The sequence below is a fragment of the Dermacentor silvarum genome, chromosome 7, assembly GCF_013339745.2.
Source record: "Dermacentor silvarum isolate Dsil-2018 chromosome 7, BIME_Dsil_1.4, whole genome shotgun sequence".
NCBI classification, from domain to species: Eukaryota; Metazoa; Arthropoda; class Arachnida; order Ixodida; family Ixodidae; genus Dermacentor; species Dermacentor silvarum.
The window spans coordinates 92,706,765-92,731,337 of NC_051160.1; the positions used below are offsets into that span (position 1 = coordinate 92,706,765).

Here is a 24,573-nt window from a genome sequence, read left to right on the forward strand (position 1 = left end):
GACTTGGGACAACGGATATTTACCACTGGGTAGAATGCCCGAACCGACAAGTAGAACGGCAGGAATGAAGTGAAGAAGTCGGTAAAAAAAGCAGAGTGTGGAGAAAGAAGTAGAGGAAAACAATGATGGTCCACAGCGTGCATTCAGCGTTGGGCTACGGAGCAATCAAAGTGTCGAAAAACTACACTCGTTGGATGACCGACAATACGTTTGTGGAGTCATTGCTGCAGTTCCTGCAGGATGCCGATTTACAAGCTTTTCTTTTATTTGCTTTTATTTCATATATGCCTCGCGACGAAAATAAAAAAAAATAATGCGGCAACAAAAGAAAATCGAAATCAGCTGCACAGAAGTGAAGCTGTCGGTAACACAAGCAATGCGGTTGTGACTAACGGTAAGTCAACAAAATTTTACAAGAGCGTTCCTTCAGTAAGAAGCGTTCAGCTGCACAGAAAAGAAGTGAAGGCATTTTTGTAAACAGCCAAGAATTCTTCGCTTATTAAAAATTCACGTGCATAAATTGCACGGTTTTACGTATCAAAACAACGTAATGATCACAGGGCACGTCGTAGTGGGGACTCCTGAATAATTTTGGCTACCTGAGGTTCCTTGCCGTGCACACAATGCACGGTACACGGGTGGTTTTGGCTTTCGCACTAATTAAATGCACCCGCTGTGGCAGGGAATCAAACCCGCGACCTCGAGCTTAGCAGCGGAAAACTATAGCCACTAAGCCATTACGGCTGGGACGCCTAACTTATTACCGAGTTCGACATATGCATGGGATCACCGATTTTTTTAGTACCAACACGAAAACAGAAAATAAGCCATGACAAGCATACAATTAACAACATGTATTGTTAATCTGAAAAATGAAATTACAAAAATGCGAACGTGCCGCTAGAAAGAAGTCTGTGATAGAAACTTTTAGAAAAAGCAATCTACGTACAGAGGTGGACTGGCCGGCACGCACGATGATACCAAGCTCGTAGCGCTGGTGGCCCGATAAATCTACGACGATGTATTAAATAGCAGGCTCCAGGCTAAACCTTTCTTCTGGGATTCATTACGTTCAAACTATCGGTATGAATATACTTGGGTTTGTTATTGTCGATTTTCTACAAGGCAGAAAAAGGTTTATCAAATGTCTACGCCATATCTCTCAGTTAAATATAGTCAGCCCCAGGACGGCAGCCACCGTCCGTTCTATTGCTAACCTATGTCAGTTTCAGTTTGAGTTACGTATGCGTGGTACTGTGGGATCACACATGCAAGTTTCGACCTATTAACCGCGGGCAAACAGGAAGAATACCGAAAATCGAGATGAACACTTACTTGGAACAATGCTTGCCCACCGGTTGCTCTGTGACGTTTACAACGGGCACCTCGCCAGCTCAGCTGAGAGTCGACCGGCGATGGATGCTGCGTTCAGCCAGACTTCGCCAATGATGCTGGTTGTTGGGAAAGGGCGCCCAACCAGAACGACCTGGCTCAGCCCGCACTCACCGCCATCAGATTTTCGAGCATCCACGACTGGACGACCAAATAGAGCGGTTGCAGCTTGCGTTTCCCTCCACGCGTTTTTCAGATAACAAAAAAGTTCGTCCTTGCTCAGCGATATTCATAAATCCTGCGACGATTCCTTTGTCACCCTCAGGTTTTGTTTCCATACTGCTGGAGTCATGTTCACTGTAGATTGGTCGGTAATACTCACCATTCGGTTTTAATTGTAACTAGAGTCTGTGGGTCTGTGACCTTGATGCTAAGAACACGGAAACTGGAGTTTTTCTTCGCTTCATCACTTAAGCTTTAAACTCCATTCACTGATTCTATTTGCGTTGCTAGAGTAAAAACAATTTCGAAATGACCCTTATAAGACACCAATAATTACGCACTCAATAATAGTCGAACGGGAAATTGTGTTATTCAAGTAAAGCGGGTGACCTAGCCACGGCAGGAGCTTTCGACCCGAAAACAAGTCGCAGTAGCTACGTTCTCACGTTGATGGCTTATATTCTCGATCGACAAAGAAAGATTTTGAAGGTTCAGCCTACATTTTCAACTTAGTGTACCAAAGACATTGATAATATTGTAACCGACTCCGAGGTAGAGCGATGCGAATTGTTTCGAGTCCAACAGAAGGTGCCACAGTTTCACCCTTCTATGGGTGAAACTCCTCAGCGCGTGTTTTTCTACCGTTCAAAGTGAAAATACTCCGCTAAGTTATCGTGCGTGGACAGACTTCATATGTCAAGGAAGATCAGTCGGGGATTTTCACCATACACAAGCGCAGTGACAAGACACAGTGGACTCACGCATCTCCAGCATGAACACCGAACCCAGCACGTCTTCGCCTCTCGACCATTTGCTTCCTCGTTGCGATGCGGAACTTCTCACAGTAGTGGCGTCCATCCCCACTCTAGAAACACATCGTGCCATTCGTTTCAGTCGAGACCGTTGCCCGAGACGGCGAGTCATTCATTACTTGCTCACCGCCCGCATAGGCTGATGAGGGGAATCCCTCGCAGTCTGGGCCATCAATTGTCTCGTCTCCGCGGCGCACGTGATTGCGGAAATTGGCCCTTTCGGCGTGAGAAACCCGTCCACTGAACCCTTCCTTCTCATGATCGTTTCCCGCTTTGATGGCGGATGGCGCATTTTCGACGAATGGCTGCGCAGGCAAGCTGCCGTGCGCACCGCTTTGGCGCCGCTCTTTCATTCTACGGTCCAGTGCGCACAAAGGCACATCGCCTGTCAAAATGTTTTTTTTTCTTTTTAGTTCTAGTGATTTTTTGTGCTTTCAGTGCAGTTGCAGGTTTGAGTTGAAGTCGGGCCACTTACTTACAAAGAGAGACGAATAGATTGTTAAACTTCTTCCTGCAGTGTATAAAAAAGAAGTTTAACCCCCTCGCCTCCCCGCCCTCTTCCATTGCACTACTGTTACAACACGTGCTCCCAGTGTTTCTGCCTGTGCTAATTGTACGCACATTCAAAGGTAAATAAAGAAGCTGTTTTCGTAAGAAAACTAAGTTATCGATAAGTGACGACAAATCGCCATTATGCAGTTGTCCAGGATTCAGAAGAAGTCAGAAACATGTTTTATTTCTTAGGCCCGTTAGATCATGGATTCGCTAAAAAAGGAAAGAAAAAGAAAACACTTAAAGCAAGTAATTGGTCATGTGATGCCGAGTGTCTCGGGTCTTCTCAGATTGCTGAATCTGAACGGCGTTGCGCTAGGTCATTCCTTGCGAGGGAGACCACCTGGTGGCGATGAGCGTTAAGAGCTTACTGGGTGATGGTTTGGGCTAGTTGTTCGACAGCGTATGCCCGCCATCTACTTTGGACAGGCCTTGAGACAAAGAGAGTCGGCGAAAGTGTGCTTAAAGGTGTGAAGTTCAGAAGCGACCAACCTGAAGAATAGGAATTCATGGCGGCTCATGTTTTGCGACTGCCCTCACCACATGTAACAGCGGAAGACGCTGGCGTCTAAGCTTGCAGGCATTGGAAGACAAACATTGTCTGAAAGCGTTATTTTGTCCGCAAGGTGTGACCACTTAGTAGCAAGAACCGCTACAAGGTTTGTTATATATTAGTTGAAGAGCACCGGGCTAAACTCGAGAGAGTTCATTGAAAGCACATCTGTTACGTGGTTATTGTACATACGCATCACTTCCTCCAGTCCTCATCATCGTCTTTCATCACTTTTTTTTCGTCCGCTTTCCTTTCTTCCCTGTACAGAGTAGAAGGCCTGAGCACACAAGCTCAGCCAATCTCTCTGCCTTTTCTGTAACAAATTATCTCTCTCATGGACAATACATTTTATCAGTCGCTTTTGCAGCATTTGCGCTAAACGGGACTACATTCTCATATTTAACATTATTCTGACGTTGTGCGGCATGGCAACCATAGCTGAAAAAAATTAATGTAAGGGGGTGAAAGTGGACTTCGGACAAAATAAACAAGGAACGGCCACATGGCGCTGACTTCCAAGTGGTTTTATTCTGTGTGTGTCGACTCAATTTCGAACGAAGCACGGCTTACGTATGAACTTCGCTAGAACAATCGTTCGAAGTATCTGAGACGACACACGTTGCGGCAACAAATGCTTCAGTGTGCCTGCGATTGTTTCACCTGCGAAAGAATCGAAACTTTTTAACCTGGAACGTGGAACTTCTGTAAGGCTTAAGCGTATCATTATCATGTTGAAATTGCTGCTTTTTCTTTCTTGTGCCTTCCGTATATGCTTTCTTAACATCGGTCTCACTTATTCTTTTTTCTCCTTTGTTGATGTACGTGACTTGTATAAAAGTTCTTGCTACTAAAAGAAGAAAAAGCTGTTGAAAGGCAGCCCTCTGGTCTTGGCAGTTTTTTTTTTTTCTTTTTTTAACCGAGTTCTACCTGCGCGCCAATATTTTATTATGAGGTTGGTTTCTGCTATCCAACAGTACAGATAGTTGAGGCGTTCGCATTCTACGGGACGGCAGCCGACATACCACCGACGTTCCTCAACCCTTACATAAAAACTTCAGTATTGTATGAGATGGTTGCTAGTGGGCTACGTAGTAATGAACTGTGTGATTGTGCGCACGTTGGAGGATGCTACCACAATACTGCTATTAAAACGGTGTGTTCTACACACTCAACCATGTTAGGCACACTCAGACAGGCTACGCTCCGTCTGTCTGCATATTACGGAAGCGGCGACAGTATGCGAATACCCACCACGCTTGCGAAGCCACCTTTGCCTTGGCGGATTGCCGTCGTTTCGAGTGCAGATCACCGAGTCCAGACGGAGAACTAATCGTGTTGCTTGCGTGGCGGCCGCCAGAAGTTGTTGGATTTGCCACACCCGGAATTATTTTCTTACTTCAACCTCGGAGTGTTTTGACGCTTTCGTGTCTGTTTATGGCATATTCTATTCTCATAAATTCAAACGCGAACAAGTACAACAACGACTTGAGTCCGTTGTTGCATTTCAAGGATCGCCTGAATATGCAACAGTGGCCTAATTCACACTCCCAAAACGTACGATTGTGGCTGCATCATGCTTAGAAAACGGCTTCAGAAGATCTGCACATTATGCTTTGATCTAATTACGCGGAACAGTTAATTGCTGTTCGAGTTTCATTGTATGGTGATGGTAAGTAAACTAATTATATATGCTAGAGATCAGAATTTTTAGCCCTTCTGTAGGGTAGATACCTTTTGCTGAGAACTCGGGAACTGGTTGAAAGAGCGAAATAACAACCAACATAACGTTGAGCCTCTTATCGCATGCTTGCCGCCAATGCTCGCTCCCCATGTCGTCACCTGCCCCGTCATGAAATCAGCAGTGACTGCAGCGACAGCTAACGAGCGGGGTGGAGATTTGTGCGCTCGCTCTAAATGGAGGTACGAGGTTCAAAAATTTACGGCAGGAGGAGAATGGCAGTCCCCCCGGATGAACTAAGGGCGCGGTGGAGAGCCGCACTGATTAGCTCTGATCTCCATGACCAACTTTTGGCCATCCAGCAAGTCCGGGAAGCTACCAAGAGACAGGGTCTCTCTGTTTCCCCCGCGCGGCCTAGACCCAGGCCATTAATTTGCACGATATTCATTATAGTTGTCTCACACACAAGTCGTCTCACAATGTCTGTCGACGGTAATACGAATAGCATTCGAGCAACTGCAGCGACAGACCCAATTCCTCAAGTGACTTTATTTAAGTAAGTGACATTGAGTGAAATTCACTCCTTGTATATATGTGCCATTGATCGGCCGGGCAGCTGGCGCTTTGCTTGCACCACGTGCAGCGTATGCGGCACGTTCTTCTGGTAGCGTCAGCTGGCGAGAGTTCGTGGAAGCTCTTTCGCGTGCTATACATATTTTAACAGCGAAGCTGTTTAAGCCAGGCGTAAAAAGTGCGCGGTTCACGAAATTATCATCGTCAGGATTGACTCGAGCGTCGTCGTCTTCTTCAGCAGCTGGCTCGTTGGCGCCCCTCGGTTAGCGCTCGAACTCGTGCTCGGCTCGCGCTCGTGCCACTGCTCCCGCGTTCGTCGTCGTCGTCGTCTTCTTCTTCCACAGCTGGCTGCGTGGCCGCTAATCATTCCATCTTGCAATTTCACTTCTCTTCTGCCGTCGTAATGGGCAGGCAAAGCTTGCACACGGCCGCGCGAAGCTCGAGCCACAACGAAGCTGGCCGATCGATTGCATCTCCTGGTAGTAGCTAGGTTGACCTTGGCTATGTCGAGGTTGAACGTGGTTGTATCTAGGTTGAACTTGGTAGCAGCTAGGTTCGGCCTTGGCTATGCCTGAGTTGAGCTTGGTTATGCCAGATACAGCACAGTAACTTCGGCCGACCAAGAGAACAGGGTGGCTTCTGGAAGGGATATTCTACGATGGATCATATCCGTGTCATCAATCAGGTAATACAGAAATCTGCGGAGTACAATCAACCTCTTTATATGGCTTTCATTGTTTATGAAAAAGCATTTGATTCAGTAGAGATACCAGCAGTCGTAGAGGCATTGCGTAATCAACGAGTACAGGAGGCATTTTTGAATATCTTGGCAAATATCTACGAGGACTGCACAGCAACCTTGGTTTTCCACAAGAAAAGTAGAAAAATACATATCAAGAAAGGGGTCAGGCAAGGAGACACAATCTCTCCAACGCTATTCACTGCATGCTTAGAAGTATTCAAGGTCTTAGACTGGGAAGGCTTAGGAGTAAGGATCAACCTTCGGTTTGTAGATGACATGGCCCTATTCAGCAACAATGGGGATGAATTACAGCAAATGAGTGAGGACCTTAACGGAGAAAGTGTAAGAGTGGGGTTTAAGATGAATATGCAAAAGACAAAGATAATGCTAAATAGCCTGGCAAGGGAAACAATAATTCAGTATCGCCAGTCAGCCTCTAGAGTCTGTAAAGGAGTATGTTTATCTAGGTCAATTACTCACAGGGGACCCTGATCATGAGAAAGAAATTTAGAGAAGAATAAAATTGGGTTGGGGTGTATACTGCAGGCATCGCCAAATCCTGACTGGGAGCTTACCACTGTCGTTGAAAAGGAAAATGTACAATCACTGCATTCTACCGGTGCTAACATATGGGACACAAACTTGGAGGTTAACAAAGAAGCTCGAGAACAAGTTAAGGACCGCACAAAGCGCGATGGAACGAAAAATATCAGGCCTAACGTTAAGAGACAGGGAGAGAGCGGTGTGGATCAGAGAAGAAACGGTTATAGCCGATATTATAGTTGACATTAAGCGGAAAAACTGGAGCTGGGCAGGACATGTAATGCGGAGGATGGATAACCAATGGACCATTAGAGTTACAGAATGGATACTAACAGAAGGGAAGCGCAGTCGAGGACGGCAGAAAACTAGGTGGCGTTATCAAGTTAGGAAATTTGCAGGCGCAAATTGGAATCAGCTAGCGCAAGACAGGCGTAATTGGAGATCACAGGGAGAGGCCTTCGTCCTGCAGTGAACATAAATATAAGCTGATGATGATGATGATAATGATGATGATGACAAGGGTCTCTTAGGTTTTATGACGCAATCGATCGGCCAGCTTCGCTGTGTCTCGAGCTTTGCGCGGCCTAGTGCAATATTTGCCGTTTTTTAGTAGGTGAAGAGGCAGACAAATGGACAGCTCCAACTGTCCTGCGATCGCCAGCGCTGACCTTAAGCATCTGATCTGGCCCTGTCTTGCCAAAACAAGCCTCACAGACCAGCGTACCGGAGCCCTAAAAATCGTGCCATGCGACGACTGGGTCGCATCGTAAGGAGCTGCCACCAGAAAAAAATTGCGCTTTGCTTGCATTCGGTAAGGAGGCAGCTATCCTTCCTTCCATCGCAGGCCACAGGCCGTCCTTTCTGATAAAGCTTTTAATCAGTCTCTCTCCGCATCTCCCACGTCTCGCGTGCGTGCCTGTGTGCGAATTTCAACCGTCGCTATAGAGGCAGATGAGGAGGTATGTCGAGTTGAACCTTTGCAGAATGAGAGAGCGCTATAAGGAAGGCGGGGATGTTAACCAGTCAAGAGTTCGATTGGCAACCCTACGCTGGGGGAAGGAAGAAGGGGAAAAGAAAAAAGGGAGATAGAGAGGGGGGTATAGAGACGAGCACGGACAGTACTACAGAGCCAAAGGTGGCCGTACAAGCCAGATAGAGTGTGAGTAAACGTTGAGGAGGTAGCAGTGAGAGGGAAAGTGTATTTGCTGTGATCGAGCCTTTAGTACTAGTTGTGATCGAGCGAGCCTGTAGATAACGTTTTTCTGAATGTTTCCAGCACTCGTCTCGTAAAGCTGTGCAGCTTTCACTGTTTTCGGTGAAGACGCCATTTTTGCGAGCCTTTAGCCCTGCGCTCTCAGGATGACATTTATTGGGATGTACGTCTCGTAAGGGTCTGCACAAACACGCTAACCTAGGTGCATATACACTTCCCGCAACACCTTCGAAACCCGCAAAAGCACGTCAAGTGCAATGTACCGTCACGAACAGTGCGGCATTGTGGAGAACTGAACGTAGCCAGACCTCTTTATTGTTATTGTCACTTTTACTTAATAAATAATTATTCGTTCTTTACAGTTTAAGCGACAGAAATGAAGTGGCCGGGCTATTTCCCACGTCACTTTTCGCAGCGTATCATTTACGACAGAAGAGAGTAAGTTTTCATAAAACCGCGAGTCTGCAAATGTGCACTTAATCTTTTTCATAACAATCGCAACAAAACTAACTAATGCTTGTGGTGTAACACAGAGCGATTTGAATAAAGCCGCTCATAGAGCACCGGCCTGTATTTTTGTTGTCTGCATAACATTTGTACCATCAAGCCATGGGCCAATAACACCACTCTACGACCGCTCATGTGTGCTAGAAATGGCATATCACCCGTCACACCATGACACAATGCGTCCTCTTGACTTCTTTGGTTCATACTACAATAAGCGTACGTTACTATATGCTATGCTGTCAGCCATAATTTCACTCTGCTGTCTCATGCACGTACTTACCTTCAACGATGCGAATGATATTCAAGGAGGTGATAAAGTCAGTCGATCGTTATTTGTTCTGAACTCTTGTCCGAATCACTGCACAGAAACGGCGAATGTATAGAAACGTTTGGGCTCGAGTGCGTGCTTGTGTTCCTCATCTCTCCACAGTAATTTATGACACAAGAAAAAACAATGCCAATGACCAAGCATACCAAATCACCATTAAAAATTCGGCAGAGACATTTAACACTGCTTACTTGTGGGAATGCGAAAACATTATGGTCCCTTTGCTGAAATAGGCCACACCTTTAGGCACCCATATGGCGGCGACGTCACGTATGCAATGACGCACGCACTTGGCACACCTTTAGTCAGCCAGAATTGTGCAGCCGCCATGATGTAGGGGAAGCGTGCTGATCTCGCACCCCGAAGACCCGGGATCAATTACAACCCAGACCGAAATTTCCCGCATTTTCTTTACAACGCCATTCATGTACTTTGTTAGCGGGAACCTCCCTGAAACATTTGTCGTCAGTCCGAGCATTTTTGACGTGTTGTTACTCTTTGCGCCGTCTGGCATTTTTGGTACCATCGATCGGTCACGGCACCAACGCCACTGGATTTTCGCGTAAGGTGGCATATAATGCTTGCGCATTAAAAATATCCAGGAACATCGTGAAAAAATTGGCACGGCATAAAGCTTTGCATGGACTTCGTGCTGCAGTTGCATTTATTGTTGAAATGCGCACCTCGTTTCTGATGTTAAATGTTTTTTTTTTGTTTTTGTTTTTTTTTTGAGGGGGGGGGGTTATGCACTCGTATTTGCTTTGTAAAGCTCGCGTGCGCCACAACATGTTTTCTGCAAAGAGGAAACATCGAAGCAGCAGCTAGATGCGTAACGAACTACCATCTAATTCTTGCGGCCAAACGTGACGGCAGCTTCGGCAAGAAGCTCAATGTAGTTGTCGATCTTGCGGTCGCTGGCACCGAGCGCAGGCAGTTTGGGCAGCGCCTTGCACGCTTCGGATCCTTTCGTGTGTTCCCCGCACACCAAGTTCACGGCGTCTCCAAACGCGCGCTCGAGCACGCCGACAGAGAGTTCTTTTCCGCCGGTGCTCTCACACGGTGTCAACGACTGGTCGGCGCAGCTCACCAGATCATGGTACGCGCTGCGAGAACGTGCGTAAAAAAAGCAAGATACGTTATCCAAGAAAACATTACAGCAACATTATTACAGGTTACAAAAAAATGATTTCACATCAGCGCACGCGTGTGCTTGTGTGTTCTTGGGGAAGTGGCAGGTGGCAATCACTGAATATCAGATTATATGGCAAAAATAAAAAATTATAATAATTCTTGCTTTTTTAGTGAACCAAAGTGCCAGGATCTACCACCATTGCAGCTTAGCATTTTAGGTGTGCCAAAAGCCTTCCAATAAACCACTTCAGAAAAAAAAGAGCTTGTAATTATAAGAAAATATCTTCTTTTGTGCTGCATATCGTTCTTCTGAAGCCGCATGCATGCGTATATTAAATGCATGGACACCGGCGAAACGCAAACACATTTCCTAGTTTTAGAGAGTAGCAATACGTTTTTCTTGATACGTCTAGAAAACAGGGAGCAGTGCTTCGCAGCAAAGCTGCTGACGTGTAATCTAATAGCGAATAGTTGTCGTAAGATAGTCAATTAGTGGGCACTGATAATAATAATACTTATCAATCAATCAATAATTTATTTACCGTGCCTAGCAACACTCATGAGGTCAAAGCACTGGCGCGCGCATATAGGAAAAGATCAATGACAGCGAGTTATGAAAAATATCTAGATCGTGAAAGTAAGCTTTGTAAAGCATCTGTATTCTGTGGACGGTTGGGAGTTGGTGACGACAGGCAGGAACATGGAAAGGTCTATGTTGTCTGGTAGCCTTGCACGGAATACGAAACATGACACAACTGAGGAGTTTGGCGCTGGTGAGAATACTGTGAAGAAGTTTGAAAAGAAAAAGAACGTCAGCGCGATTGCGTCGGCAGAAAGCAAGGACAATGAGAACATTCCAACAAGGCTAGAGCAAGGTCCAGCCCTTATCCGTGTTAGAAAAGTGGTGATGATATATGTTTAGAAACTTTTTCTGGGCCCGATTCATAATGTGACTGTTGGATCTATAAATGTAATTCCAGATTACTGACGCGTATTCGAGTTGAGGAAGACAGATTGTTGTGTACAACTTGCCAAACGGTGTTAGATAATCGCATTATCTTGATAGTCTGCAAACAGAGCCAACAGAGCGCATACCCCGCATTGCAACGTGGTCAGTGTGAGCTGAAAATTTCAAGGTTGTATCAAGAAGTACAGCGAGTTCATTGACCTCGCGGACTTTACACCATTGTACAGAATCTATAGAATAAGAAACAAAATGCTTGCTCTTTTGCGAGTGAAAGCCATGACATTGGTCTTAGCATCATTCAAGGTGAAGTTATTATTTTAGCACTATTTAAAAAAGAAAACAGGCCAGACTACAGAATGCGTCAGTCATCAACAGTATGAATTTCCTTAAAACTCTTGAGGTCATCGGCATATCGAAGAAAAGAAAAATTCCAAATAGTGGAACGTCAATAGTAAACATTAAAGAAAGGAGTGGTCCTACGACTGACCATTGAGGGATGCCGCTAGTAGCCATGTAAAAAGAATACGTTTGGCCGTTGACGTTCACATATTATGACCGATCAAGAAGATAACTACGCTAAAGCTTAACGATTCATGAGTCAACACCAAACCTCATAACCTTGATCAGAAGCAGTGAGTGGCTGACTACATCAAAAGCTCTGCTGAGGCCACAATAAATGGTGTCAACTCGCCCCCTTGCGCGGAGATCTACGTCATGAAACTTGCGAGATTTCTGATAGTGGTGCGGCCGGTGAGAAATCCATGCTGATTCGGAATCAATAAGCTCTTCACAGTAAAAGACAATATGTTGTGAAGAGCAAGCTCAAAACTCTTAGGCGTGGCACAGAGAGCAGAAATCAGGCGATAATTCGAGACAGCGTTATTGCAGCCAGCCTTAAATACAGGAGATACACGAGTGGTTTTACACATGTGAAGGCAATATGAAGTATTCAAAGAGCTATTAAATATACATGTCAATGCTGGGGCAAATATACTGCCGGACCCTTTTAAGTATGCGGAGCGGATGCCATCAGGGCCGCAGGATAGGGAAGGCTTCAAGCGCTTAAGGCATTGGTTGGTGAGATTTTCATCAAACAACACAGCACTAGATGTAGGAACCTGAAGGTTTATACATGGATGGGAAATGGGCAGCAAAACAATCCGCGACTTCTCGGACTAATATTCCTCTAGAGTCCAGCAGGCAAAAACACTCTTTATGTTCATGTGAGCGCTTGCGGATATACTTCCGCCGGAAATTCCGACCGGCGGAATTTCCGCCGGTCGGTCGGAGGCACTCTTCTCTAAGAATACAATATACGAGTCGTGATCCCGCTATAGAGGCGTTTGCAGAGAGTCCGAAAAAAAGTGTAATTCTTCTCTCCACTCATCAGGCACAGGACTTCTGGGTTAACGGTGCGCGAGATCTTTATACTTTAGGGCAGCACTACTGCATCCAGAACGGAACATGCTCGAGCAAGTAGATATTGGACTTAGAACGACAGCATGCGGCAGCATGCCGTGGTAGGGACATACCGGTATACCACGGTATGTGCCTCTTCATTGCTAAGAATGGCATATTTTATTGCGATAGCAACTATATGAACACTCCAGGCGCATTCCTGCTTCATCAAGTAAAAAACAGCGTCAGAATATGCACAGGACCAAACGACGAGTAACAGGACAGACACAGGGCGCACTAACAACTGAAGGTTTATTCACAAAAAGCGCAGCATATGTACACCGGCTGAACATGAATAAACACAAAAAGGAAACTGTCACTTGCATCACATGGCCAAGCCTACTGCGCACGAAATGCGGTTCTTGTAAGGAATCTGACATCCTTATCTTGTTGTTGTTGAGATTGATGAAGCCGTGGAGATAAAAAAGCTGGATGAGTCTTGTGTTAGCATGTCCTCCGTCATACTCTCAGATAAGGATGTCAGATTCCTTACAAGAACCGCATTTCGCGCGCAGTAGGCTTGGCCATGTGATGCAAGTGACAGTTTCCTTTTTGTGTTCATTCATGTTCAGCCGGTAAAGATATTCTGCACTTTTTGTGAATAAACCTTCAGTTGTTAGTGCGCCCTGTGTCTGTCCTGTTACTCGTCGTTTGGTCCTGTGCATATTCTGGCGCTGGTTTTTTACTTGATGATGAAGAACCAACTAGCCCGAAAATACGTCCTTACCCGTTGCACTCCTGCTGTCGGCGTTGCCGTAAGGTTCCGTATAACGTCCAAGGGAGATAACACTGTCACCGCGTGTCCTGCGCTGTATGTGCGAGTGAAAGCGTACGAGGAGAGCGAACGATCGCGGCTGTCTCGCTCGCGCGAAACGGAGTAAGCGGGCAGGAAGCGCGCCGTCTTCCGACACGCGCGAAGCACCCAAGCGTTGCGAGGCTTCGGGGAAGGGGAGGCAGGGGAGCTGCATTCTACTGCAGCAGCAACTGCGTATGTGGCGGCTGCGCGCGGTTGCGCGGCCGCATCTTGAGAGCGATCTGCGTGGCGGCAGAGTCTAGGTGCGTCGGCGGCTCCTAGCTTTGTGGTACTGTTTGTTCTCGCCGCTAAGTTTGTGCTGAAGCAATAGACCGCGCGAAGGTCACTTCGCTTGGCTGCTGCTGCCGCGTTTCCTCACGCCAGTGTTTTGACAGCGAGTGTCCGCGGTCACCAAGCGCAATGGGTTCATGTTTACTGTGAGAGTTGGCACCATGCTTGTTAATTTAGTTAGCAAGCGAATGTTTACAAGTTGATTCAGTTGATAAAAGTATTATCCTGGCGTTGTATGGGTCTCTTCTAATTTGCTATCGCAATCGATGTTTCGCCTTTCAGGCGAAACTGCGATTTTTTCATTGATGGAGTTGTGGCCCTCATTAATTGTCCCCAATGATAGCAATCGAACACATTACCAGAACGTGCAATAGAACCGGTACAAACCAGCAGGTGTGGGGGAGAACTCCAGTGATGGGTGCCTTGACCACAGCCTTCTGCATATGTCCTCGAAAAGTTCTCCAGCAGGAGTTGAGTTTTGCACCGACGGAGTTCATGCATCCGATCGCTTTGTCATACACTGTGCGACAAAAGAAGTCACGTATTGGATCACGATGGGAGAAAGGGCTAATCGGCTCATTCTTTCATTCTAACTTATAAGCGTGAGCACGAGTGAGACAAGAGCGCGCCACAGAAGCGCAGTGATGTGGGATGCAGTTTCAGTCTAAACTCTCATCTGCCAGCACCATGATTGCATTGCCCGGGGTCAGTAAAGCGCTGTAAAATTAATATATAAGCTGATTGGCAATGCGCCCGTAAGGACTCTGTGGTCGTACCCGGCGTTACCGAGTTGGACCACCTACTTGAACTCCTAAGCCCGCTGTGTAACTCATGCGAGCTATTGCCGGAACAGTTCATGCACTGTCCGGAAATAAATGTTACGAGGCAGTATTACGACGGCGCCCGAGTAGAAAGCCTTTCTTTCCCGCCTCATGGTTGGTAGCTTTCTTGTTTTTACCCTTTCATTGATTCGTCGGGTCACTAAACCGGTTAACAAGTTTCACCATCATGGCAATCATCACCATCAGCAGCAGCCAATTTTTTATGCCAGCTGCATGGCGAAGGCCTCTCTCAGCGATCTCCATTACACCTGCATACTAAGGCACACATGTTAAATTAGAAACGAGATAACACTATTTTCCATTTAACGTGATACGCCACGTTACATATTAAGTTACAATGTCACAATGTACATTGTGACAGGCTGTGGCCAATTCCGCCTGATACGAGGCTCGGAAAATTTGCAAGCAGTCTTATCTCAGCATCTGCCCCCCTTGGCTACAGCTGATACAACGTCATGCTTATAAAACGACTTCGTTAAACTATAAAGCCGACCACACGCATGAGAATAATCAGTCTAAAGGATCTTCACACAGCGATAAAGCCAGCCTTTGCATGGACAATGTTCTCTTTACTGATTTGAATGGTAAAGATTCTACAACGTACCTCCATGCTCCTTCGAACCAGCAGTGCAGATACCATCCAGGGTTTCCTTAAACGCACCAAGAACCAACGTCGAAGCAATCTTCGGCACATTTTCTATGCAGTCCTGCGTGAACTTCATACAGCAGGCTATCTGCTGCTTCAAGTTCCTGAAATCGTAATAAGACGGACACTAACTGCGGTCGCCTCATATTCTACCCGGTAACTGCCTACCTTACTTCAGATATAATTTTAACAGCGGAGCTGTTTAAGCCGGGCACAATGTGTCTGCTGACTCCAAAAATATGGGCCGATCCTGGCGGCAGTGCAGAAAGGGATCAAAGCGCAATGGCACATACCCCTGTGAACTAGCGAAACTGAGTCTGGCTAAGTCTAGCAAAGCAGGGTTGAGACTACTTAAGCTTAGTCAGTCCGTAATCATAATCCGTAAGGCCCTGACCAGCGAAATGCAGATCAGCTCCGCTGTTGCTTTAGGCTTGCGCCACTAGTGCAAGGTACGCAACTTTTTTCTTTTTTTTTTGGGGGGGGGGGGGACTCCTACTGCCTAAGATTTCTTAACGTTAATGCTCAACAAATTTGTGTCGCACCATGCTTACAGCTTTATAGGAAAATTACTCGCGTGCACGACTAAGTACTTAGAGCTGTCGACATGACAATAGCGGTATGTCGACAACTCGACAATATATAGTTGTATCGCCGCATATATTAACGCCTCAGCATCAGAAAGGGTGCGCAAGCGAATACCCGTCTGTCGCCTTGTCTACGGCAAAAGAGGGAAGAGTAGTGGTGAGAAGGCCGACGCAGGTTGAAGGGGATGAGGCACCTTAAGGCCAAAGTACACGTACACTTGCCACCCGCCATGGTTGCTTAGTTGCTATGGTGTTGGGCTGCTAAGCACGAAGTCGCGGGATCGAATTCCGGCCACGGCGGCCGCATTTCGATGGGGGCGAAAGGCGAAAACACCCGTGTGCTTAGATCTAGGTGCACGTTAAAGAACCCCACACCCTTGTGCTTAGATCTAGCTGCACATTAAAGAACCCCAGGTGGTCCAAATTTTCTGGAGTCCCCCGCTACGGCGTGCCTCATAATCATATCGTGGTTTTGGCACGTAAAACCCCATAATTTAATTTAACGTACACTTGCCGACGCGCGAAAGCTCGCGTCCACGCGCTTTGCGCTTGCTGCCATTCGCGAGGAATGCTGCTTTGAACCTGCAAGCATGCATGAAGGAAGGAAAAAGTTAGGAGAGAGCATTACGCCACGCAGCCAGCCTTGGCAAGCGAACGCTCCTTGAAGCCAGCCCTCTGCTCAGTGTCGGTCCAACATGAGACCTCTTGGGTCGAGATCACGGAGCAAACATCGAGATTTGCCTCGACGTTTGGTGCCCGGTGGTCTTTTTTTTTTTAATGCGCACTTGTTCGGGGGCCCTGCCGCAGCTCTGCATGCAAAGCGGGAGCCCTCAAACTTACCGCGCGTTCAGACGTTACTATCAGGATTTGGGCCGACACGCTTGACTTCAATCGCGTTGCGCGATGCTCCCTCCTAATGGTTTCCTTTCTCCATGCCTACAAGTTGGAGGACGCTTAAGCTTCGCCTTTAAGAGTGGAAAGCGATAGCATTCAAAAATTCTGGCAGATTATGAGGCTTTTTTCTCGTATATTCAAATTACAATCGACGCTATCACCTCTGTAGCTTGTGGTTAATTCGTACTTTACGATTTTTCTGACGCATTTTACTTTGAGAAATTCAATTTTTCTTCACTAATGCCTTGCACCACGCGAAGGGCCTGCCCTGTCAGCGTGGTTCGGATGATGTGGTTTGGCATTATTATTTCCGAAACGACGCCGGCGCTTACGCCAACGCCGACGCCGATTTTTCTGCGACACGGGGCCCTTAACGCTATCGCGGTAATAGCGTAGGCGCTGACTTGGCCTACAGTTTCGCCTTCGTAGGCATCGTTTCGTATTTTTGCGAGGCACCCAGCAAGGCAGCTAGAGCACCGATATTTGCCTGGTGAAGATACCTGTGCTCGCTCCGCGCTTCGACGCGTACGATATGACCTGCATTGCACTGCGCATGCGTGAGGCGCGTGGGCTCGAGCTTTCGCGCACCGGCACGCGTACGCGTAGTTTGGCTTTTAGGCAGGCAGCGCGCACCGCATTCTTGAATGGGGCGCCGCACAGTTGGCGCTCGGTCGCGAGAAAATGCACTTCGATCCTGGGCAAATCCGAACACGCGTCGCGCGTTCAGATAGTCACGTTAGTAATTGCGTTGTGCTATGTGTGTTGTATAGATAAAAGTAACGATGCAAGCCGCGCCTTCCACGGGAGGAAACTGATGGTGACGCATTACTATCGCATGGCTCTCATTGATCGCCCCCATTATAATGGAACGAGCATTGACTGCTGTGTCTTTTTTTTTGTGCACGGGCCCGCAGCATTCCCCTCTAAATTAACCTTTTTTTTGTTATATAACCATCGAAACATACGATGCTCGTGGTAAATCTGCCACACAAAATTGTCAACTGCAAAAAAAAAGTCACAGGCCTGCGCGCAGCACAGTCACAGCGTTATCTGGAGCAGTGGCTCCATAGGAGACTGTCGTAATCTGCTGGAAGACGGTAAGTGCAAGTGCCGAGTACCGAGGCGCTAGGACGCTTGTATAGGGCATGCTTCCGCACCAGCTCGCAAGCGCTGACGTGGCGCAGTGGTAGAGTAGCTAACTCCCGCGCAGAGGGCCGGGGTTCGATCCTGGAGCGAACTGGGGTTATTTTTGCTCATTCATGGCGATAGCTGCGACGGACACCGGCGGTGACGGCGGACAAAATCGCAAACCGAAACAAATATTTCTGAAACCGCTAGGCTTGCTTTCTGAGAAACGCGCATTGGGGTTTCCTATACGTAGCTTCATGATAAAAGTGCGGTGGATGCCAATGTTTACCTTTCAAGATAAAGTTTCTACAGCAGCCTGCTGAATACTCACGGACATGCCTTCGTAAACAGCGCCCCAGAAGACTCCAGGTGCGTTTTCTGCGCGTAAGGCACGAAGTCGTCACCACACGCCCGGAGCGTCTCCACCTTGCAGCCGGCCTTGAACTGCGCTCGAGATGTTCCTGCGGCAGTGGGACGGGGACAGGAATATGGCAGCTGCCTGTGGTTACGTCCGACCAGTCGAGTGTCACTGCTGCCACCCGACGGCACATCTTTCCCGTGTCCGCGCTGACCCATTTCGGTCACTGTGTCTCCATATGGAGACGAAACTTGCTTTTTGAATATTATCCTGGTTCCGACGACATAATAATCTTGATTAGATATAAACGTAACCCTCGGCTAACTAAATTGCATCGTAAGTAACTTTAGTATGGGAAGCTATGCGCAGCAATAGTGAGGTAGGAGGTGCACATACCAGCTTTGACGAGAAGTTTGATGTGTTGTGGCGTACCACTGCTGACAATCGGCGTTCTTTATTTATTTATTTCAAAGTACTGCAGGCAGCAATGCTGCCCAAACAGGAGAGGTTTACATCAAGTGCAATGACAAAGTTTTCACGAAGGAATTTACATCTGTACAATCAACAACAGACGCTGGCAGACAATTCCACTCTTCAATTGTGAGCGGAAGAAAAGACTTCTGAAACGTCTTCGTCCTGAATTCGATAATAACTATCGTTTCTAACGTCAGCAAATATTCCAGTTCTTTCCTCGATATAACGCATCTAGAGGCGTCGATATTCATATTCTAATATTATTGTAATTATGAAAAACTGGCTGTACGTGACTTGCATATTATTCCTGCATGTTCAAATTTTTTTCTGGAGTTTACGCCATGTTTCGAGAAAATAATGTATAAATTTGAAGAGCTTAGGAATGCTTAGTAATAATTCACGATAAGTGGTTGTGTACATTGGCGCTCTGGTGCAAACCACTGCAGATTTCTTGTCCTAGTATGTTTCTTGTCAAAGTAATTACTTCGTAAATTCTGTGGTTTACAGCTCCAAAACTGAGCAGCGGAGTTACGGGCGACGCCCTAGTGGAGGGCACCGGATTCAGTCTAAACATTTTGGGTTATTTTACGTGCACCTAAATGTAAGTTCACGGACACTTTTTCATTTAGCCACTATTGAAATGCGGACCCTTTGCCAGGGAATCGAACCCCCGACCTTGTGCCTGCCGCAGAAGGGCATCGCCACTGAGCCACCACTGTGTTTTTTAAAGCAACAGCGGATGATCACTTCTTTGAAAACGCGCTATCGACACGGAGAACGTAGCCCCTTATTTACAAAAATATTTTACACTAGTATTGAAATTTCGGCCACTCCGGAAACTGAGTATGTTATCCGCGACGACGATCGGCCAATGGGAATGATTACTTACACATAAAGGAAAAGCTTTGTGCGTTCGGCGCATGGTTCTTGGCTAATATTCTCATGAAAGCTTTGTGATACACATGGCTGAAGAAAATAGTGCAGGTGGTAGTGTCGTCTTCTTGTGAGTAAGAAAACAAAGCATAAAGAGCATCTTTGGCAGGCTTGGTATATGAATTCGTTGTATGCCTAGATCTAGGCATCATGGACTCTGCTGAGATAGTTCATGCGTGAAATACTAGGGATTTCTGAATACGTAGGAGCGCTACAAGTGCTGCCTCTTCAGACGAGAATAATATTGGAATCAGACAACAGTTTCCAAATAAAACAGGTTCCGTTGCTATGAAATAATGTGACATACTAATCACGGCACAACAAAGAACATCGCAGACGTGGAACAGGTAAAAAACAAATGTGTCTCTCCGCAGCTGCATGAATGGGACAGCAAATGAAAAACAGCAAGAGGGCATGGACCCAGCTGCATAAATATGTTGAAAAAAAATTCGTCTGACACTCCATTAAAAAAAGGGCAGATATACGATGGCGTTAACACAAGGACATACATTTCGAAGTGATTCGAAGTCGTAATTAGAAAAGTAATACTGGAATTGCAGGAACTTCTTAACCGGGAAAGCCAGACGGTTGACCCTAAGGTAAAACTTGAAGCGCGTCACCCGAGAAGTTCACAACCATTTCTAAAGATGCACAGAGTCGAGGCGCTAATTTCTAAAGCTTCTTCTATCTTGGGACGATATTATAAGCCCGTTCTCGTGGTGCTTGGGTTCGGCACACCTATAAACTTCGTATATGTATCCATAAAGATATCCGCTGAGATACCGACTGACCCAGCAGCAGAAGCAGCCGCCGCGATGCACCCGGGAGGGTAGGCAAAAAAATCAATCGGAATGGCACCGACTGACCCAGCAGCAGAAGCAGCCGCCGCGATGCACCCGGGAGGGTAGGCAAAGAAATCAATCGGAATGGCACCAGCGAGCCCGCCTTCGTTGAGTGTAGCAGAACGCAATATCCCATCAAGCCTCATTATACGAGGGCGATTCAGAAAATAATGCCTCCAAGCCCACTACTTTGCCAGTAGCATTGCAAACACTTTAAACGCTTTCACATTAATGCGCTGATGTTTAAGCTATAGAATGTCTCTTGATACACCTTGCCATCTGTTCTCGTTCCAGAGTAATCGAGCAATTCATGGCATCCAGTGCTGACGTCCGGTTGAAACAGCGGCTGTAAAGAGTGGGTGCGGCGGACCGAGCCTCGCAATGTGGCCTCACAAGCTGTTCTGCTTTGTGCAGGTTTTATTGAGCCAACTTGCGCAAGTAACCTTCCATCCAGAGCGGATTCAACTCAGCGCGTAGCCGATGGATTCAGCGACGCATCATGCACCCTATCAGCTGTGCCCTTGACTGCACGATATCAACATGACAACTACGCCTCCCTCCCATGTCACTTTTTCGGATTCCTACATAAGGGACATGCTGCATCGTTATGACTTTAGTGGGTGCGGCGGACCGAGCCTCGCAGTGCGGCGTCACAAACCGTTATTCTGCTTTGTGCAGGTTAGTGTTCACTATAGCACAATCAAAAGCGACTACCATGGCCTCCTGGTCTTGCCGTGCCCATGCCAGTACCTTGAGATTGCATGCGACGTTCTTTGTGCATGTAAACTTTTATTGTGTGGGGACATTGAGCTGAACCCGGGTCCTAACACGGAAACTTTACTGACCCAACTATTAGAAGTGCAGAACAAGCTAGTCACAGAGATAGCCACCCTTAGGAATCAGCAGAGTGACATAGGAAAAATTATTTCTGACCCTAATGAGCGTTTCAGCGACTTGGAAAGGCGCGTTTCGCGAGTAGACAGCCTAGAACAGGCAGTAAAGTTGCTTCAAGCCAAAGTAGTAGATCTTGAAGACAGGAGCAGACGCTCGAATCTGATAATCTTTGGCATACAAGAAGACAGCGGTGAAAATGAGACAGCCCTTCGTACAAAACTGATTGAAGATCTTTTTTGTAAGAGACTCAACGTAACATGCTGCTCTATCGCAAGAATACATCGCATTGGAAAGGAGGGAAAGAAAAAACCAGTGATCGTATTCTTTCAAAATTACAACGAAAAGGAGGAAGTTCTAAGAAACGCGCGAAATCTCAAGGGAACAACAATTTCCATTCAGAATGATTATTCGGCGGACACACCAAGAAAACGCAAACTGTTATGGCAAAGCGCCAAAATAGAAAAGCAACAGGGAAAGAAAGTGACTCTTCTGCATGATAAGCTGCGCATAGACAGTAGAGAGTAATAGTTGAGCGGCTCAGCGGGCCAGCGGGCCCAGCGATGGAGCGGAGGGGACAGCGGAGCGCAAGATGAAAAGAAGAGTAATAGCTGAGCGACGCCCCGCTCGTTTCAGCGGATAGTACTGCTGCGCCATCTGTTGAACAAGGTTGAAGTTACTCTCGATCAAGCAGAGACTTTGCTGCGTTACCTGCCGAATAAAATTGAAGTTTCTGCGAAAAGAATATTATAAAAGGAATTTTTTATTACATCGCAGGTGTTAGATGGAAGCACATATTCGTTTTTGTTACAAGACTTGATGTTTGCAGTGGTTTGAATGCATGACAGACTGTTCGACTTTCGAAAAAAAAAAAAGTCGGTGCAGAAAGAGTGCAGGTGAAGCGAAGCTGGCCAAGCCAAGCAATCGAGTGTGTGTGTCTTTAGCGGCACCGTTGTTGCAGTGTTTTTTTGCTTTTCGTTGCTGTTAACGCTATGCCGCGAAGCGATCTTTCGACACGATCGACACGATCTTTGAGGCTTCTGAGCGTGAGCTCCCGGCCGAGCACACGTTTCAAATTTGCGATCACTTCAACCCATTTTAAGTCATCGCCAAATGGCTTGGTTGCTGCCACTTCCCTCAAAATGGCTAAGTCCTCTTCTGTAGTGAAGCACCGCCGAGGCCTTTTCGCCAGCAGCCGAACCTGAGCCGCGCTTGGAGGTGCCGGCGAAGACATGCCGACGCCGTTCCCGTTCGCTGCCGCTTCTTGAAAACGCTCGCACGCTCGTCCGCTGCGCACGCTCCGCTGAAGAGACGAAATGAGCGGGCGAGCGGCGCGCTCCGTGAACACGCTGGATGTCCCAGCGGGCCGCGCATGCGCAGTTGGCGTCTCCGCTCGTTCGCTGGGCCCGCTGGCCCGCTGAGCCGCTCAACTATTACTCTCTAGTGACCTATACGCATTGCATGATGACGCAAGTTCTGGGGTAGAGCTGGTTAGTCGTCAAAAACCTCCATTAAGAATTGACAGGAAACTTCATGTGCTGAAGAGCTGCGTCTGTTAAATATAAACGCGCGCAGTGTTGTGAATAAAAGTGATCAGCTTGAAGCCATCATTCTGCGATACAGCCCTCATGTCGTCGTGATCACGGAAACTTGGCTCCGTGATGGCATTCATGACAACAGCATCTTTCCAGCTTCGTACCAGACTTTTAGGCGGGATAGGAATACAAGAGGGGGTGGCGTCGCCGTTTTGAATAAACATAACATTCCAGCAACTATTCTAAGACAAATCGACAATCGTGAAAGTATTTCTTTAAAGTGGTCATGCTGTGGCTTTTCTTTATTACTATTCCCAGTGTATCGTCCTCCCGATACACCTCCGCAGTTTTTGCATGATCTACACGAACACATGTCGAATTTCGCACAGGAGAAAATAATTATTGCTGGCGATGTCAACCTTCCTGGTGTTGATTGGGACGATCCTTTTGCTTCTCTTGAGCATAGCGTGCATGTTCAGAGTGTACTAGACTTAATGTTATGTAGCAACGTGCAGCAAGTAGTTAAGCAATCTACTCGCATTCAAGGCAGTTCGTCCTCAATATTGGATCTTGTTTTTGTAAGCCGATGTATAGAAACTTTTTCTGTGTCAGTCGAACCAGGTCTTTCAGATCAGTATATGGTGAAGTTCTCATGCCCTCTAAAAGCACGAAATAGTGCTCCTATAAAAACTGACTGTTAAAAACGTTTTTCGTGCGGAAGATGAAAGTATTTTAGACTACCTTGATCTTAACCACAGCAGTTTTGGTGGGCCTGATGTCTCAGACCTATGGGAAAATTTTAAACAGTTATGTTTGTACTGCATAGATAACTTTGTGCCAAATAAAACGAAAAAGACAGAGAAAAAGAACCCATGAATAACGCGCGACATTTTGCACAAGAAAAGAAAATTAAAACGGTTAAGACGGCGCGGGGCCTCCCACAGCATTATCCGAACGAATCAGACACTATTCAACCAAGCTGTAAGCCGTGGAAAGCAGACCTATTTTCAACATACGCTGCCAAACTTCATCCAGACCACCCCTGAAAAATTCTGGTCCCAATTGTGTCGGAAAAAACAGGGCATTATACAAATAATGCATAATGACACTCTTGTTACAGATAAGCAAAGCATCGCTTAGCATTTTAATGTTTACTTTCAGAGAGGTTTCCCCGAGGCCTGTTATGGCGCATGCGTCGATACCACGTCATGTCATCTAGACTGTGACATCGTATCATTACCAGGCGTGGTGTCTATGCTTTTCAATTTAAAAACTAAAACTTCACCAGGCCCTGATAATATCCCAAATCCGTTTCTGCGTCGATATGCCGAGATGGTTGCCAGTTTTCATGTAATCATCTTCCGTGATTCCCTGCGTTCATCTAGAATTCCCAGCGATTGGAAAACAGCGCGAATCGTGCCAGTATTGAAAACAGGGGAAAAGTCATTGGTCTGAAATTATCGCGCCATATCTCTCACTTCTTCCTTTTGCGAAATTCTTGAGCATATCATAGCCAACTATATCACTGACTTTCTAAACAATAGGAATATATTAATCCCTTTTCAACAAGGTTTCAGGGAGGCTTTTTTCACTGTTACTCAATTCGTCTCAGTCATACACACCTTCGCATCTATTCTACATAAATCCGGGCAAATGGATGTTATTTTTTGGACATCAAGAAAGCTTTTGATTTAGTTCCTCACGCTAAACTGATTTTCAAACTTAAACATATCGGCCTAAGTTTTATTGTG

At 46.6% G+C, this 24,573-nt stretch overlaps 2 protein-coding genes across 2 annotated transcripts in view; both read right to left on the reverse strand.

The window, feature by feature from the left end:
- The window catches only part of LOC125947165 (arylsulfatase I-like), a 30,656-nt gene extending 28,965 nt beyond the window's left edge, over window positions 1–1,691 (reverse strand). Inside the window, exon 1 of the mRNA XM_049671550.1 lies at window positions 1,336–1,691. The gene's annotated coding sequence lies outside the window, so the exon portion shown is untranslated. The remainder of the gene's footprint in view (window positions 1–1,335) is intronic.
- An 8,109-nt stretch (window positions 1,692–9,800) lies between these two features.
- The window catches only part of LOC125947166 (protein abhd-3.2-like), a 45,469-nt gene continuing 30,696 nt past the window's right edge, over window positions 9,801–24,573 (reverse strand). Inside the window, exons 5-7 of the mRNA XM_049671551.1 lie at window positions 18,121–18,250; window positions 14,083–14,215; window positions 9,801–10,158 (exon numbers count right to left, since the gene is read on the reverse strand). Coding sequence (XP_049527508.1) covers window positions 9,900–10,158; window positions 14,083–14,215; window positions 18,121–18,250 — 522 coding nt within the window. The 3' untranslated portion in view covers window positions 9,801–9,899. The remainder of the gene's footprint in view (window positions 10,159–14,082; window positions 14,216–18,120; window positions 18,251–24,573) is intronic.